This window comes from Zalophus californianus, chromosome 6 (genome assembly GCF_009762305.2).
Source record: "Zalophus californianus isolate mZalCal1 chromosome 6, mZalCal1.pri.v2, whole genome shotgun sequence".
Lineage (NCBI taxonomy): Eukaryota > Metazoa > Chordata > Mammalia > Carnivora > Otariidae > Zalophus > Zalophus californianus.
Genome location: NC_045600.1, coordinates 83,799,833 through 83,813,346, shown reverse-complemented (window position 1 = coordinate 83,813,346; position 13,514 = coordinate 83,799,833). Strand labels below are relative to the sequence as shown.

Below are 13,514 nucleotides of genomic sequence, written 5' to 3'. Positions count from 1 at the left end.
GCTTTCTGATCAGCTACACAAAAACCATGGCAAAGGGCTTCGGCTGAAAGCCGCTCTGACTCAAGCTGACCCCACACATATTCCAGCCGGCCACATTCCAAATCCAGGAAAAGTAGGTGATGAGGTGTTCTAGGATACGCTTTTGAGTTTTCCTTTAAGCCCACCATCCCAAAGCAGCCTCGTGACTTTCGAAGGGCAATGCATCAGACTGCTTAAAACACTCAGTCTTGCTGGAGCACAGCATCTTGCTTCCTCCTCCTGGTAAGTACAGTTCCACGGTGGGAGGAGGAAGGAGAGCAGTGGTGTGTAACACTACAGTACAGAGAGGGAGATGACTAGCTGTGAGGCAACCCTTCCCCTCCACAACACCCCTCCCCACGTACACACACCCCCAGCGTAGCCTGGAAAATTCTCAGGTGCAGCATGGAGGAGTTACGCAAAGGAGAGAAACGTGCAAAGGAGGGAAACACACAGACACAGACCTCTAAGCTGAAATTTTTACTTTTAATTATTCAGATATGGAAACCTCCCAACACAGAGGAAAAGGAGGAAAGAGACCAACCCCTGGTCACAGCTCCACTTGTGGGGACAATGATACAGATGCCGAAGTGAGGGCAGAACTTGGCACAGACATCCAAGGTTCCCCTGTGCCCCGCTGGCTGGGGTCCTTCCAAGAGAACAGAGCTCAGCGACACTGATGTGGGAGCCACGTCAGTCTTCTGTGACCTTGAGCAAGCCCCTCAGTCTACCGGGGAGCAGAGGGCAGGGTGCAGTCTGCATCAGTCTTTGGCCCTCCGCCTTGGCCGCCCGGGCCCTTGACGTTGCCCAGGACAACAGGCAGTCATCTGCACATGTGCCCTTGCAGTACTGCTGGCTGCAAGCCATGACAAGGGCTAGGCTGGCCCAACCGGCTGAGTCCCGTAATTCAGAACCCCAGGGTGCGGGTGCAGGGAGACGGTGAGTTCTCAGTCCCCCGGGGCCTCAGCCTGGGAGTCACGTGGTGGAACGCCAGTACCAGGTGCTGGGCCCACTGCCCAGGAGGTCCTCTGAACCAGGAAGGGCCAGGCCCTCAACACACCCCTTCCCCAGACAGGTCCAGGCCTGCTGCCATCACCAAGAGCCTGGCATTCTCACAGGATCTGCCTCCTACCACTCTCCATCCTCCAGAAGGCAGGAACAAAAGAAGCGTGGGAAGAGCAATGAATACAGCAGCACATACAGGGAGCAGGACACAGAAGGTTCAAGCGGAGACCCTGTGCCTTGGACGTTCTTCTTTCAGACCAGGTAAAAACAGAAGGTGACTCACACAGGGACAAGAGGTCCTTCAAGCCTTGCTCAAATGTCACTCTCTAGCACGATTTAACATCACAACCCCATACCCTACCCCCATTCCCTATTCCCTTTCACTGTTTATTGCTTATACTTTCTCCAAAGCACACATTTTATGTTCTATAGAATTCACTTTTGGACAGGGAGGAGATCTGTCTTCACCACTAAATTGCCAGCTCTGTGCAGGTGGTATTTTTATCTGTTTTGTTTACATCCTCAGGGCCTAGAAGATAGGCACTCAATAAATATTTGTGAATGAGTGAATAAATTATTAAGTCACTAGCCACCAGATCTCAAAGCCAAGGAACCTCCCAATCAGCAGAACTGAGAACTACTAGGGCCCTACCTAGGGCAGGTGCGTGGTTCTCCCCTACCTTAGGCTTTTAGGACTCGTGGACACTTGAGGGCAGTGTGATGATGGAAGGAACGAGAAAACTGGGGCCAAGCAGACCTGTGTGCTAGCACACTGTGTGATCTTGGGCACATTCCTTAACTTCTCTGAATCTCAGTTTCCTCATCTGTAGAACAGGAAGAATAATATCTACCTCACAGAATTGCTGTGGGGACTGAAGGAGACAGTGTGCAGAGTAGGCAGCATGGTGCTCCTGGCCATCTTCTTGAAGGGCACTCTGCTCCACCACTAACAAGGAAAGCGAGATCCAGGGGGTCAGCAGTTACAACAGGAGCCCCGACTGTGGCATCCCATACATGACTTGTTGGACACTAATGACTCATCAGGATCCTCACCCAGGTGTGGAATTATAAACCATCCCTCCGGATTCACTCCCAAAAGGGAAATCATATAGCTTTAATTGTTCTAAGAGAGAATGAGTCTAGGATATTTCCTAAGGCATCCTCGGTTGCAGTCCTCTTTAAATGCCTGCAATCCAGGACCTTCCAAATAAGTAATCCTCTTAGGCCAGGTCACAGGACCCACAGGCATCTGTTTCTGGGGCATTTTATGAGTCCCTCCTCAAAAACACGAGAGAAGACAGAGAATAACACGGGTACCAGTGGGGAGCTAGCGGTGCACTTCTCTCTGCCCAGACAACTCTACACACATTCCCTTCTGGGACAAGACGTGAATCTCTGTGCACTGTGAGACTTACAAGCCCCATCAAAATGCAATGCCTGGGCCCCTGTCCTCCCACTCATTATGCTCTAGTCACCACGACGACCGTTTAGCACCCCAAACAAGTGAACCCAATCCTCCCCTCTCTGGCACCTTTGCACTTGAAGCTTCTTCCACCTGGACCACTTTGGAGTCAGATCCTCAAAAGTTCGTTCCTCTTGGTCATTCAGACATCAGCTGAATGTGACCTTCCCCTGCGTCTTAACCACCCAATCCTAAAGTAGCCCCCGCCCCGGCTCCAACCCCACCACACGCCCCACCAGCTATTCACTTACTCTCCTTTCCATTACTTGGTTTTACTTTCTTCAGAACACTTACCATCTCTGATACTATCTTGCTCATTTATGGGCTGGCATGCTGATTGTCTGCTTGCCCTTCTTGAACGTAAACCCCACCAAAAACGGTCACCCTTCCTGTCCTGCTCACTGCTATATACCTTCTGCCTAGAACAGCGCCTGGTCCAGGGCAGGTTTTCAACAAATACCTGCTGAACAAATGAATGAAGGCATCTATGGCCAAACCATCTGAGGAAGAACTAAGGGGGTTCGGTTTCAGGTGTGAAACCTGCAGAGCAACCAGAAGACAGGCCCTGAGGGGACCGACGCTTGCGAGGACCCCTGCACATGACTCCCATCCACCAGGGCACAAAGCCCAGGCATCTTCTCCCAGGCCCACCCAGTGTCCACAGCCCCACACGCCCCCTGGCAAACCAGCACACGGGGCTTGCCCACAGGCAGTAAAGAGCTAGTTCTGTGCTCCCCTTAGCTCAGCTGTCACTAGAACATAGTTCAGGTTGAGAGACTGTGGTTTCACACCTTGTCCAGTGCTTTGGAGCTGGGCGACCTCAGCATAACTTCCATTATGGGCTGAGTAAATGGGAGGGCCTTCTCAGGAAATCTGGGTCTGCCTTCCTCCTCCCTAGTTACAGCAACCAAGAGGTCTCCTCGGGGCTGCTGGATAGGGCACCTCCCACTCCAGTAGCTGCTTTGCCCAGGGCATTCACCCAGGCCAGGCCCCACACTTCAGCACTGGGGATCAAGAGAGATTCACTCTCAGAACTAACCGGCCCCGCCACGGCAATGGGGACTGTGCTGGGCTCTACAGCACCTGAGCCCTCTACCAAGCCAACTAGGGAAGGGGCCCAAGTCAATTATGGATGTTCAACTAAACTGAGTCCCTTGAAGAGGCTATCTGGGGACCACCTAGCCTCCTGGAGCGGGGGGGGGCTCAAAGTGTGACAGGTGAGGGGTAGGCTTTTCTGTGGGCAGAACAGCAAAGGGGGAACTCTGGAGCCACTAAAACTGAGGGGTCTCTACCCAGAGACTTCACCCACCTCTTCTTGACACAATCCCCCTCTACCCCACCCTCTTGGAGCTGTTTCATTTCCTTTCAGAAAACTTTGTTTTGGTTTGATATTTGCCTCTAGGCCTCCGGGAGACTTTTCTGAGCTTTGTTTTTCTTGTTTCTAGGATACCTGAGCCGCTCCTAGAGCAACAAGCACAGTAGGAACTAGAGAGTGGGGGTGGGGTTAGGATCACCAGATAGGGAAAGAAGAGAAGGAGGGAGGGAAAGAGCCTCACAGAGACTTTGGTGGCCCCCAGACACTCCAGAGGCACAACAGGGACCTCTAGCACAGAGCAAAACGAAAATACTTGAAAAAAGGGGCCATTTGCAAAGAGAGAACCTAAAGTCCTAGGAAATCAAAAGGTCAGGGAGTAGATCATGTCACCGCCTAGGACTCCACCCAAGCCAAGCACACTGAGGAAACCTACTAGATATCACAGAAGGGAAGCTTCCATACCCCATCTGGAAGGCTAATGACTCCCAGACACATGTGCCAGGCTGGGCCCTGCCCACACACAAAAGCACACATCCTTGAAGCACCAGGCCTGGGGTCAGGGGCGTGGGGGGAAGAGGTGGGGAGCATGGCTCTACAATCCCTAGGGCAGGCACACTAGGCTCAGCACATACCAAGCAGCAGCCCAGACCTTTCCTGTCCATCTCACATCCATCCCCAGCCCCACCTCCAACAAGAAGGAACCTGGCTTTCCCAGGCAGAGGCAGGCACGAGAGGAATTCCCCTGAGGCCGCCCGCACAGGGTATCCAGCAACAGAGGTCATTCATCAACTTGGCTTCTGGAGAGGGAGAAGGCAGCCGCCAGCTCAGCTTCTGCAGAGTAAAGCTGGTGCAGCTCTTCCAGCACCCCCACCACAGACACCAGATGCCAAAGGGCCGCTCAGGAAAGGCACAGGCCCCAGAACCCAGGGGCAGAAGTTTCCCTGGCATAGACTGAGATGCCCATAAATTGGGCTCTTCTCATTTGTATGCCAGATAGACAGTGACACGAGAAGCAGCTTTTAAAAATCAGCAGAAAGTCAGGTCTCCCCCCACTCCACACCATTTTAAGATTAAGAGCTTTGCAGTCAGACTACTTGGGTTAAAATTCCAATACAGACACTTACTAGCTGTGTGACCTGGAACAATCTGCTTAACCGCTCTTTTTTTTAGTTTCCTTCTCTAAATGGGATAATAATAGTACCAACCTCACAGGGTTGCTCTTTGCAAAGTGCTTAGCAAAGGGCCTGGCACAGAATAAGTTGTTGACAAAGGCAGATTTTTGATAGGATGATCAAACTGAGAAAATCATAGACTGGTAAAAAAAACTCCAAGAGTTGCTGTGGAACTCACGCTGGGAAAGTGGGCACTTCCGAGCTGACGGTGGGGAAGAAAGGTGGAGGGGTGGCGGCCTTCCCATTCCTGTGCTCCCAATGCCCAGCAGCAAAGTACAGAGGTTGACAGAATCAGGAGCAGCAAGGGCACCAAGCCTCCCAAAGAAACACTTTTGTAAAAGCCTAAAGAAGCTATGGCTGGGGGTTTCTCATCTGCAGGAGCAGAGGAGTGAAAAGGCAGCAAGGGATAGAGGAACACCAGCCCCAGATCCCTACTTTTCTTCCATGACACTGACATCGCTCCAAGTGACGAGAGTAGGCAAATGTTCAGAGCGGTATTTTTTTCTTTTTTCTTTTTCTTTTTTTTTTAAGATTTTATTTATTTATTTGAGAGAGAGAGAGAGAGAGAGAGAGCACGAGCAGAGGGGAGGGGCAGAGGGAAAGGGAAAAGCAGACACTCTGCTGAGCAAGGAGCCTGATGCAGGACTCGATCCTGGGACCCTAGGATCATGACCTGAGCCAAAGGCAGACCCTTAACCGACTGAGCCACCCAGCCACCTGGTATTTTTCATAAAAATAGCCAAAAAGTGGAAACAACCCAAAAGCCCATCAACTGATGACTAGATGAAGTGTGGGACATCCATACAATAGAATGTTATTCGGCCATAAAAAGAAACAAAGTACTGATACCTGCCATGACATGTATGAACATTAAAAACATTATGCTCAGTGAAAAAGCCAGTCACAGGGGCACCTGGGTGGTTCAGTCGTTAAGCATCTGCCTTCAGCTCAGGTCATGACCCCAGGGTCCTGGGATCGAGCCCCGCATCGGGCTCCCTGCTCGGCGGGAAGCCTGCTTCTCCCTCTCCCACTCCCTCTGCTTGTGTTCCTGCTCTCACTGTCTCTCTCTAATAAATTAACAAAAAAGAAAAAGAAAAAAGCCAGTCACAGAAGGCCAAATATTCTACTTATATGGAATGATTCCACTTATATGAACTGTCCAGAACAGGCAAATCTATAGAGACAGAAAGTGGGTTAGTGGTTGCCTGGGGCTGGGAGTCTTGAGGGGGAAATAGGGAATAACTGCTAATGGGTATGGGGTTTCTTTCTTGGGTGATGAAAATGTTTGAAAATTGACTGTGGTGATGGTTGCACAACTCTGTGGATGTGCTAAAAAACACTGAATTGTACATTTTAAATGGGCAAATTTGTGGTGCATGAGTTACATCTCAATAAAGCTGTTTTGAAGTGACTAGAAGGTAGATATTAAAGATGGTGTTGGGAACTGTGTAATATAAGGTGTGAATCTGTATGTACAGGTGGATGGCCAAAAGAACAGGAGAGGGCAGCAACAAGTACAGCATTCAACAAAGAGCCTTGACCTGGCCCTGTATCTCCTGTACAAAAATGGTACCAAAACATTCACCTGGCTATATCTCCCAGAAGAAACCAAAAAATCCCTGCCCACCCTAACTGGTTTAGCATGGTTATAAACTCCCATGCAATAACCCTTCTTCCAATGTACTTACCCTGCTGGGTAGGCAACTAAACCGGATCGGGGGTCACAGGCAAGTCCTCTGCCTCCAGACACTGTTATTCCAAGCACCTTCTCCAAGGTCACCTGTTAGAGGGAGACAGAGAAGTGACATATGGACAGAGCAGGGACGGGAAGGAGGTGCTGAAGGTACCCACGACCATCTAGCAAATGCTGACTACTTTCTTCAGGAGAATAGGGCTACTGACTTCTCCAGGGTCTGTCCTGGCCACAGGCCCCTTGGTCACATGGGGAAAAGCCAGCGTGCACTGCAGGCTTTTAACAGGGCTCAATCTGTGGGGATCCTGGGAAAGAAAACGAAGAGTTAAAGCTGGGCTCACGGCCACAGAGGAACAAGCACTCCCCCAATCCAGGAAGGCTCCGTTTACAAGATACAGCCCTCGGTCCCCAGACTGGCCTCTTGGGTCTCTGAGAGTCAGGGAAAGTCACTGATCTTTGTGCCTTGGCAGGCAGGAAAGAAAGGCTACTGTGACCTACCCAGAGTCAGAGGAACGTTAGGTATTAACTAGGGGACTCACAATATCTCTGATCTTTGCATCCCATCACGTTCTTCCCCTCCATCGGAGAACTCTACCCACCCCAAGCATCTGCCAGTTCACACAGACTATGAGCCCAGGAGACAGAAACATAGCTTAATGCTGTATTTTGCCAAGCACAGATGCTCAGAGTACTCTAATTATTATTATTACGCCCCACTCCCACAGAGATGAAAGGGAAACATGTGTAAAGTGCTCAGAGATTCTGAGGACACGGCCACATGCAATATTCACCATCACTCTCACCAACAATATTGTTACCCAACACTGGACACAGCCCTAGGGCGCACACTGAACTAACCTCAAATTAGTTCACTGGCCTTTCTGCTAGATGATCCCATGGGAGATTCAGAATGCCCTGGAACCTCTTCTCACTCCACCTCACCGTCTGCAACAGAACATCTTGCTTGTCACTCCAGGTCCACCCTCTAGTACTGTCTGGACTCCCTGCACTGGCCCTCCTCAGAGATGTCCGTGGTCTCTCTGTTGGCTCAGAGAGAGAGGCATCTGAATGCAGAAAGGTCATATAAATAGGCTAGACTGTACCCTACTAAGAGTCTCCGAAGCCCTAGGAGGGTGGTGTGAACCAGAAACACTTCAGGAGTATTCATGTCTGTAGTAGGATGGTCTACTCCTAGTCCAGGCCAGTTTCTGGAGAGGGGAAACCCAGTTGGGGCGCCTGGGTGGCTCAGTCAGTTAAGCGTCTGCCTTCGGCTCAGGTCATGATCCCAGGGTCCTGGGATCGAGACCCACTTTGGGCTCCCTGCTCAGCGGGGAGCCTGCTTCTCCCTCTGCCTGCTGCTCTCCCTGCTTGTGCGCTCACGTTCTCTCTCTCTCTCTCTCTCTCTCTCTGACAAATAAATAAAATCTTAAAAAAAAATTTTTTTTTTTTAAATAGGGAGGGGAAACCCAGAATCAATTAGGGTGGTTAGGATCTCTCCTCCTCTCTTACTGTCCCAGCTGGAGAATTCAAAGTCCCTCTAGAGGGCTGGTTTAAATTTTTTTTTTTTTTAAGATTTTATTTATTTATTTGACAGAGAGAAGAGAGAGACAGCACAAGCAGGGGGAGTGGCAGGCAGAGTCAGAGGAAGAAGCAGGCTCCCGACAGAGCAGGAGAACAGCGATGTGGAACTCGATCCCAGGACCCTGGGATCATGACCTGAGCCGGAGACAGTCGCTTAACCAACTAAGCCACCCAGACGCCCTTAAATTCTTATCTCCAAGGACCATTTTAGCTTGAATTAAGTTGGAAAGAAATGCCCTTTGGTGGCCAAAGACCAAAATAAATCCCCTGGGACATGATAGTTAAAACCTATTCCCCAGGAAGGCCCCCAAGAGTCTTCTGTGCTTCCTGGGGATGTGGACCAGCAATTCCGGCATGTGTCTACTCACTGACAGAGGCAGCTTAGTCCCACAGCCAACCCACAGCCACCTGGAAAGCACCAGACTTGCCAGGAACCCTGGGCCTACCTGAGGCACTAAGCCTAGTGTGGGATAAACTAACTGTAGCCTGTGTTCTTGATAGTTTGCCTTAACTTATGCCTCCTTCCTCACTTTTTCTTAGCTGCATGATGCCCTGGCACCCAGTCACCTTGTTGAAAGGCCTGAGCACCAGGCACACTGACTGGAGAACACAAAATACTGGACTTCCCCAGGGGATGCTCAGTTCGGTGCACCCCTCCCCATCCTGGCACTGTGCCTCCAGCTATCCCAGAGGGAGGGTACTCAGGAACATTCCTGCTGTATCAACTGCCTACTACAGACAGGAGAGAGAGGAACCAAGGCCAGCATTACCCACATAGATGGGAAAGGTCATAGATCAAGTGCAGTGAGCTAAAAAACTGCTCAAATCCTATTCCCTTCCGGAGAATCATTGCGGGCAAATCCTTTTGCATCAAATTTGCATCAATCCCTCGTTTATGCTTCAGCTTTGGTCCCAAAGAATTAGACCAGTCTGGGGCGCCTGGGTGGCTCAGTTGGTTAAGCGACTGCCTTCGGCTCAGGTCATGATCCTGGAGTCCCGGGATCGAGTCCCCCATCGGGCTCCCTGCTCAGCAGGGAGTCTGCTTCTCCCTCTGACCCTCTTCCCTCTCCTGCTCTCTCCCATTCTCTCTCTCTCAAATAAATAAATAAAATTTTATTAAAAAAAGAAAAAAGAATTAGACCAGTCTGTTCGTTCTCAGCTTTCCTTCCCTCTGACAGGAATTTGGGTAGGTGTTTTGTGAACAGATGATGCAGTTCCATAAAAGATTCATTCTGAAACTAGCTTGGACTTTTCAACAGCAAGCTAAAGCAGGAAGGAGATGTCAGTTACTCATACCTTTAAGGCCAGTGTTCACCAAACATTTTTGACCATGACCCATGGCAAGAGAGATAGTTTATAAGTTTATATCATGAGCTGGTATATACATACATGTACATGTGTGCATGTGCATAAAACTGAAATAAAAGTTTCACAAAACAATACTCCTCTTATTGCATGTGATATACTCTATTTTCTATCACATTCTATTTCATTAAAAAATGATTCTGGGCATGGCCCACTTTGTTGATTTCATGACCTACAAATGGGCTGGAAACTCCAGTTTGAGAAACTGCTACAGACCATCTATTCCTGCTGGGCCTGGGTTCCAGGCTCTGATCTCTGGCAACTTTTGTGTTCCTCAGGCCCTTTCCTCCTAGGACTCTTGGCAGCGGGACGGACATCCGGGCTAGGAAACCCCATGGGCAGAAGTTTGCCTGGGCTCAAAACTTGGCTTATTTTCAAAGGATTTATGGCTTTTGGCTTTTTCTGACTTTCTGAACAACTATCCAAAGACAAAAAAAGGCAGTTTCCTTTGGCTCTGTGGAGTGGGAGGAGCAGGGGAAAAACATTCAGGGGCATCAGCTGGTTTTTATTTTATGTTCTAACTCAAACCAGCTTCCTGTTTGCAGGGAGGTTTTGGGCTGAACTCCACTTTCAAAGGATCTGAGAGAGTCCAAAGCTCCTGCAAGGCCTCCAACATCTAGGCTTATTTTGAAAGGGCCCAGCATGATGGAGATTATAAATGGACTCTCTCCCTGTCATAACCTCCATATCTTCTCCTTCCGAAAAGGTGATGCAGCTTCCAACTACCGTAGAAAATGGAGACAGACCTGAATGCCCCCTGCAAACACACCACTGAACTGAACACCCAAGTTCAAGCAGCGGTGTGTCACAGCCAGCTTCCACGGGCTCAGGACAGCTGATTGTGCCCTTCCTTTCCCACCTCCTCACTCAGTGACAGCACACTGGTAGCTTGAGATCACCACAGTGGGAGTACTTACACCATGGAAATCAGCAAATGCTTCAAATCAGGGCTCTTTTTTTTTTGTCCCCTGAGAGAGGCTGTAAACATTCAGCAATATGTTACTAAGTTCAGGCCACTGTTCTCTCTCACTTGGACTATAATTCCCATGTGTTCTCTCTCTTCTCAACATGACAGGCCACAGTGATTTTTTTAAGGTTTTTTTTTTAATTTTATTTTATTTATTTGACAGAGAGAGAGTACACGCAGTGGGGAGCCACAGGGAGAGGGAGAAGCTGACTCCGTGCTGAGCAGGGAGCCTGACGTGGGGCTCGATCCCAGGACCCTGGGATCATGACCTGAGCCGAAGGCAGATGCTTAACAGACTGAGCCACCTGGGCGCCCCCAAAGTGATTTTTTTTTTTAAATATGTATAAGATCATGTCATTACTCAGCTCAAAACCCTCCAGGGGCTTCCCATCCTTAAGTTCAAATTCAAATACTTTACCCTGTTTACAAGGCCCTAAATCATCTGGCCTCTGGCTCCTTCTCTGAGCTCATTTCCTACACTCTCCACCTCTTCCTCCACCTCAGTCACCCTGGCTGCCTCAAGCACCTCAAGCAGATTCTAGCTTCAGGTCCTGCATATGCTATTCCTTCAGTTAAAATGCTCTTCCCTCAGCTATTCACATAGCTAATTCACTCAGGTCTTTGCTCAAAGGTCTCCTCCTCAGAGCAGGCTTTCCAGACTAACTTTACCGTTACCATTCCATACCTAACTTATCCTGTTTTATCTTTCTTCATAGCACTGAGATTCAGGTAGCGACCCAACACTGATTGTATTTCCATCCACATACTTACTGTCTGTCTTACTGCCCAGATGAGGATGAGCACAAAGGGAGCTTAATGGTACAGGTAACATTTTGTTTCTTATGCCGATGGTGGACACAGTTGTTCATTCTATTATTCCATATGTCTTTACTATATGTCCTCAATATTGCACATTCAATGTTAAAAAGAGAAAAGATATGGTCCCAGACGTGGCATGGGGCTCAGGACCTCATGAACAACATCCTTCTATAATTCACACCCTTGATTCTCTCTTCATCCTTAAACAATGGCTTTTTAATATTCACTGATCCAACAATGTTGGGGGAAAGGGTACAAAGAACTCAAGAATATGAGTTTTTGTTTGATTAGGTTTCTCACTTAAGTGCTTCTAAGACTGCACATTTTTATGATGCTCTGACATGCCCGTTCCAGTGGAAGCTTTCGAGAATCATTATCCCTTCTCCTGACTGCTAAGCATGACAGCAGGTAATGAGAGAGAGTCCCCTAAGCCTGGGTCCCTGAGTAACTTTGATGAACAGAGTCCCTGTGCTGACCACACTGAATATGAGCATGAGCAAGAAATAAACTATCTGTTAAGTCAGGGAGATTTTGAGGTGATTTTGTTACCACAGCATGACATAACCTGGCAATTTTCATACTTCTTGGTCTCTTACACTCTTGGTTTCTTTACGCTCTTAGAAATTAGCAAGGACCCCAAAGAGATTTTGTTTGTATCAGTGTATTAGAAATTACAATGGAAATAGTTTAAAACATTTCTTAATTCATTTAAAAATAACAATAAATCCATACATGTTAATATTTTTATTAAAAATAACTATCTTCCAAAAGAAAAAAAAAATTCAGTGAGAAGAATGGCACTATTTAACATTTTTGCAAATCTCTTTAATGTCTGGCTTAATAGTAAACAGCTGGCTTCTCCTATCTGCATCTGCATTCAATCTGTTTTGATATGCTATCCTGGTTGAAGACGAAGAAAACCTGGCCTCATTTGGATATGTAACTGGAAAAGGGGGGATCTCATAGATCCCCTAAAGGCGACCCTAAGGATTCCAAGCCCATACTTGGAGAACCAAAGACCTAGCCTGTCCTGAATACTACAGCATTTCTCCACATAAGGAAGCAGGCCCACTGTTGTGCGAGTTCTGGCCTCAAGCATCGTTGAGGAAACTGAGGCAGGGAAGAGGTCCTATGAGAAAAGAGCTGTCCTCCAAGTCTGGGATGGGGCCCAAGGTACTGAAAGGAAAGTCAGTTATAAACCCTCACAGCCCGAATGCCAGTGAAACCTAGCCAAAAAGACAACCAGTCCAGGTAACTGATTGTGTCCAGTGACTTGGGACACAACTACTACAGGCAGCTGGTACCCTGATACAGCCACACAGTTCTAGAACAACGCTTCATGCACAAGCAAAAACAAAAAAGAGAGAACCCACATCGTACTCTACAGTGATCTCCTCCACATCCAAAACCCAGCCTAGAAGCAGAGAAAATACTCAAGGTGTGACCCAGCCTTTGCTTTGGCAGGTGGAGAGTGTTGAGATGGAGGAAAGCCTACGCCAGCCTGAGAGAGGGTGTCATCTGTCCCCAGAAGCAAGGCTGCCGGAGGGCAGACTTACTACAGACATATTGCGAAGGAGGGCTTGAAGAGCCATCACTCCCAGCATGCACTATGCAGGGCAGTACTGTACCCTCCTGAGAGAAAGAAGGAAAGCAAAATCATCCCTCACCTTAATGAGATAAAGGGGTAACATCATAATAGCCTATTCCCAAGAGAGAAGGAAAGACTAAAGCCAACTATTTAAGTGCTCTCCTGGCTCTCATTAGAGTAGATGGAAAAAACAGGTGGCTAAGGGGCAACAGACAGGACAACTCACACATACTAGGTAGAATAATATTCTCCAAACATGCAGACTGCAGCTTATTAATGGGACCTGAAGTTGACTGATTTAGTGGGTAGTGAATAAATACAACAGAACGCAAACTAGATCTCACGGCATGTAGTACTGATCATGAAACTTTTGTTTAGGGGGGTGTGTATTGGGTCACAATATAAAATGTATTTCTTAATGTGGGTCATTCTCAAAGAAGTTTGAAAATCACCAGGATATTATGGGAGATCCTAAGATGAAGAATACACAGAATCTACCCTCTATTCTCAAAATCCATCAGGGAAAATT

At 48.3% G+C, this 13,514-nt stretch overlaps 1 protein-coding gene across 3 annotated transcripts in view; it reads right to left on the bottom strand.

Moving 5' to 3' along the window:
* Nucleotides 1–13,514, bottom strand: part of MAPKBP1 (mitogen-activated protein kinase binding protein 1) — a 51,860-nt gene that overhangs the window by 20,624 nt on the left and 17,722 nt on the right. For all 3 annotated transcript variants that reach the window (XM_027571847.2, XM_027571845.2, XM_027571848.2), the window contains one exon: nucleotides 6,661–6,752. In XM_027571847.2, the coding sequence (XP_027427648.1) occupies nucleotides 6,661–6,752 (92 nt within the window). The remainder of the gene's footprint in view (nucleotides 1–6,660; nucleotides 6,753–13,514) is intronic.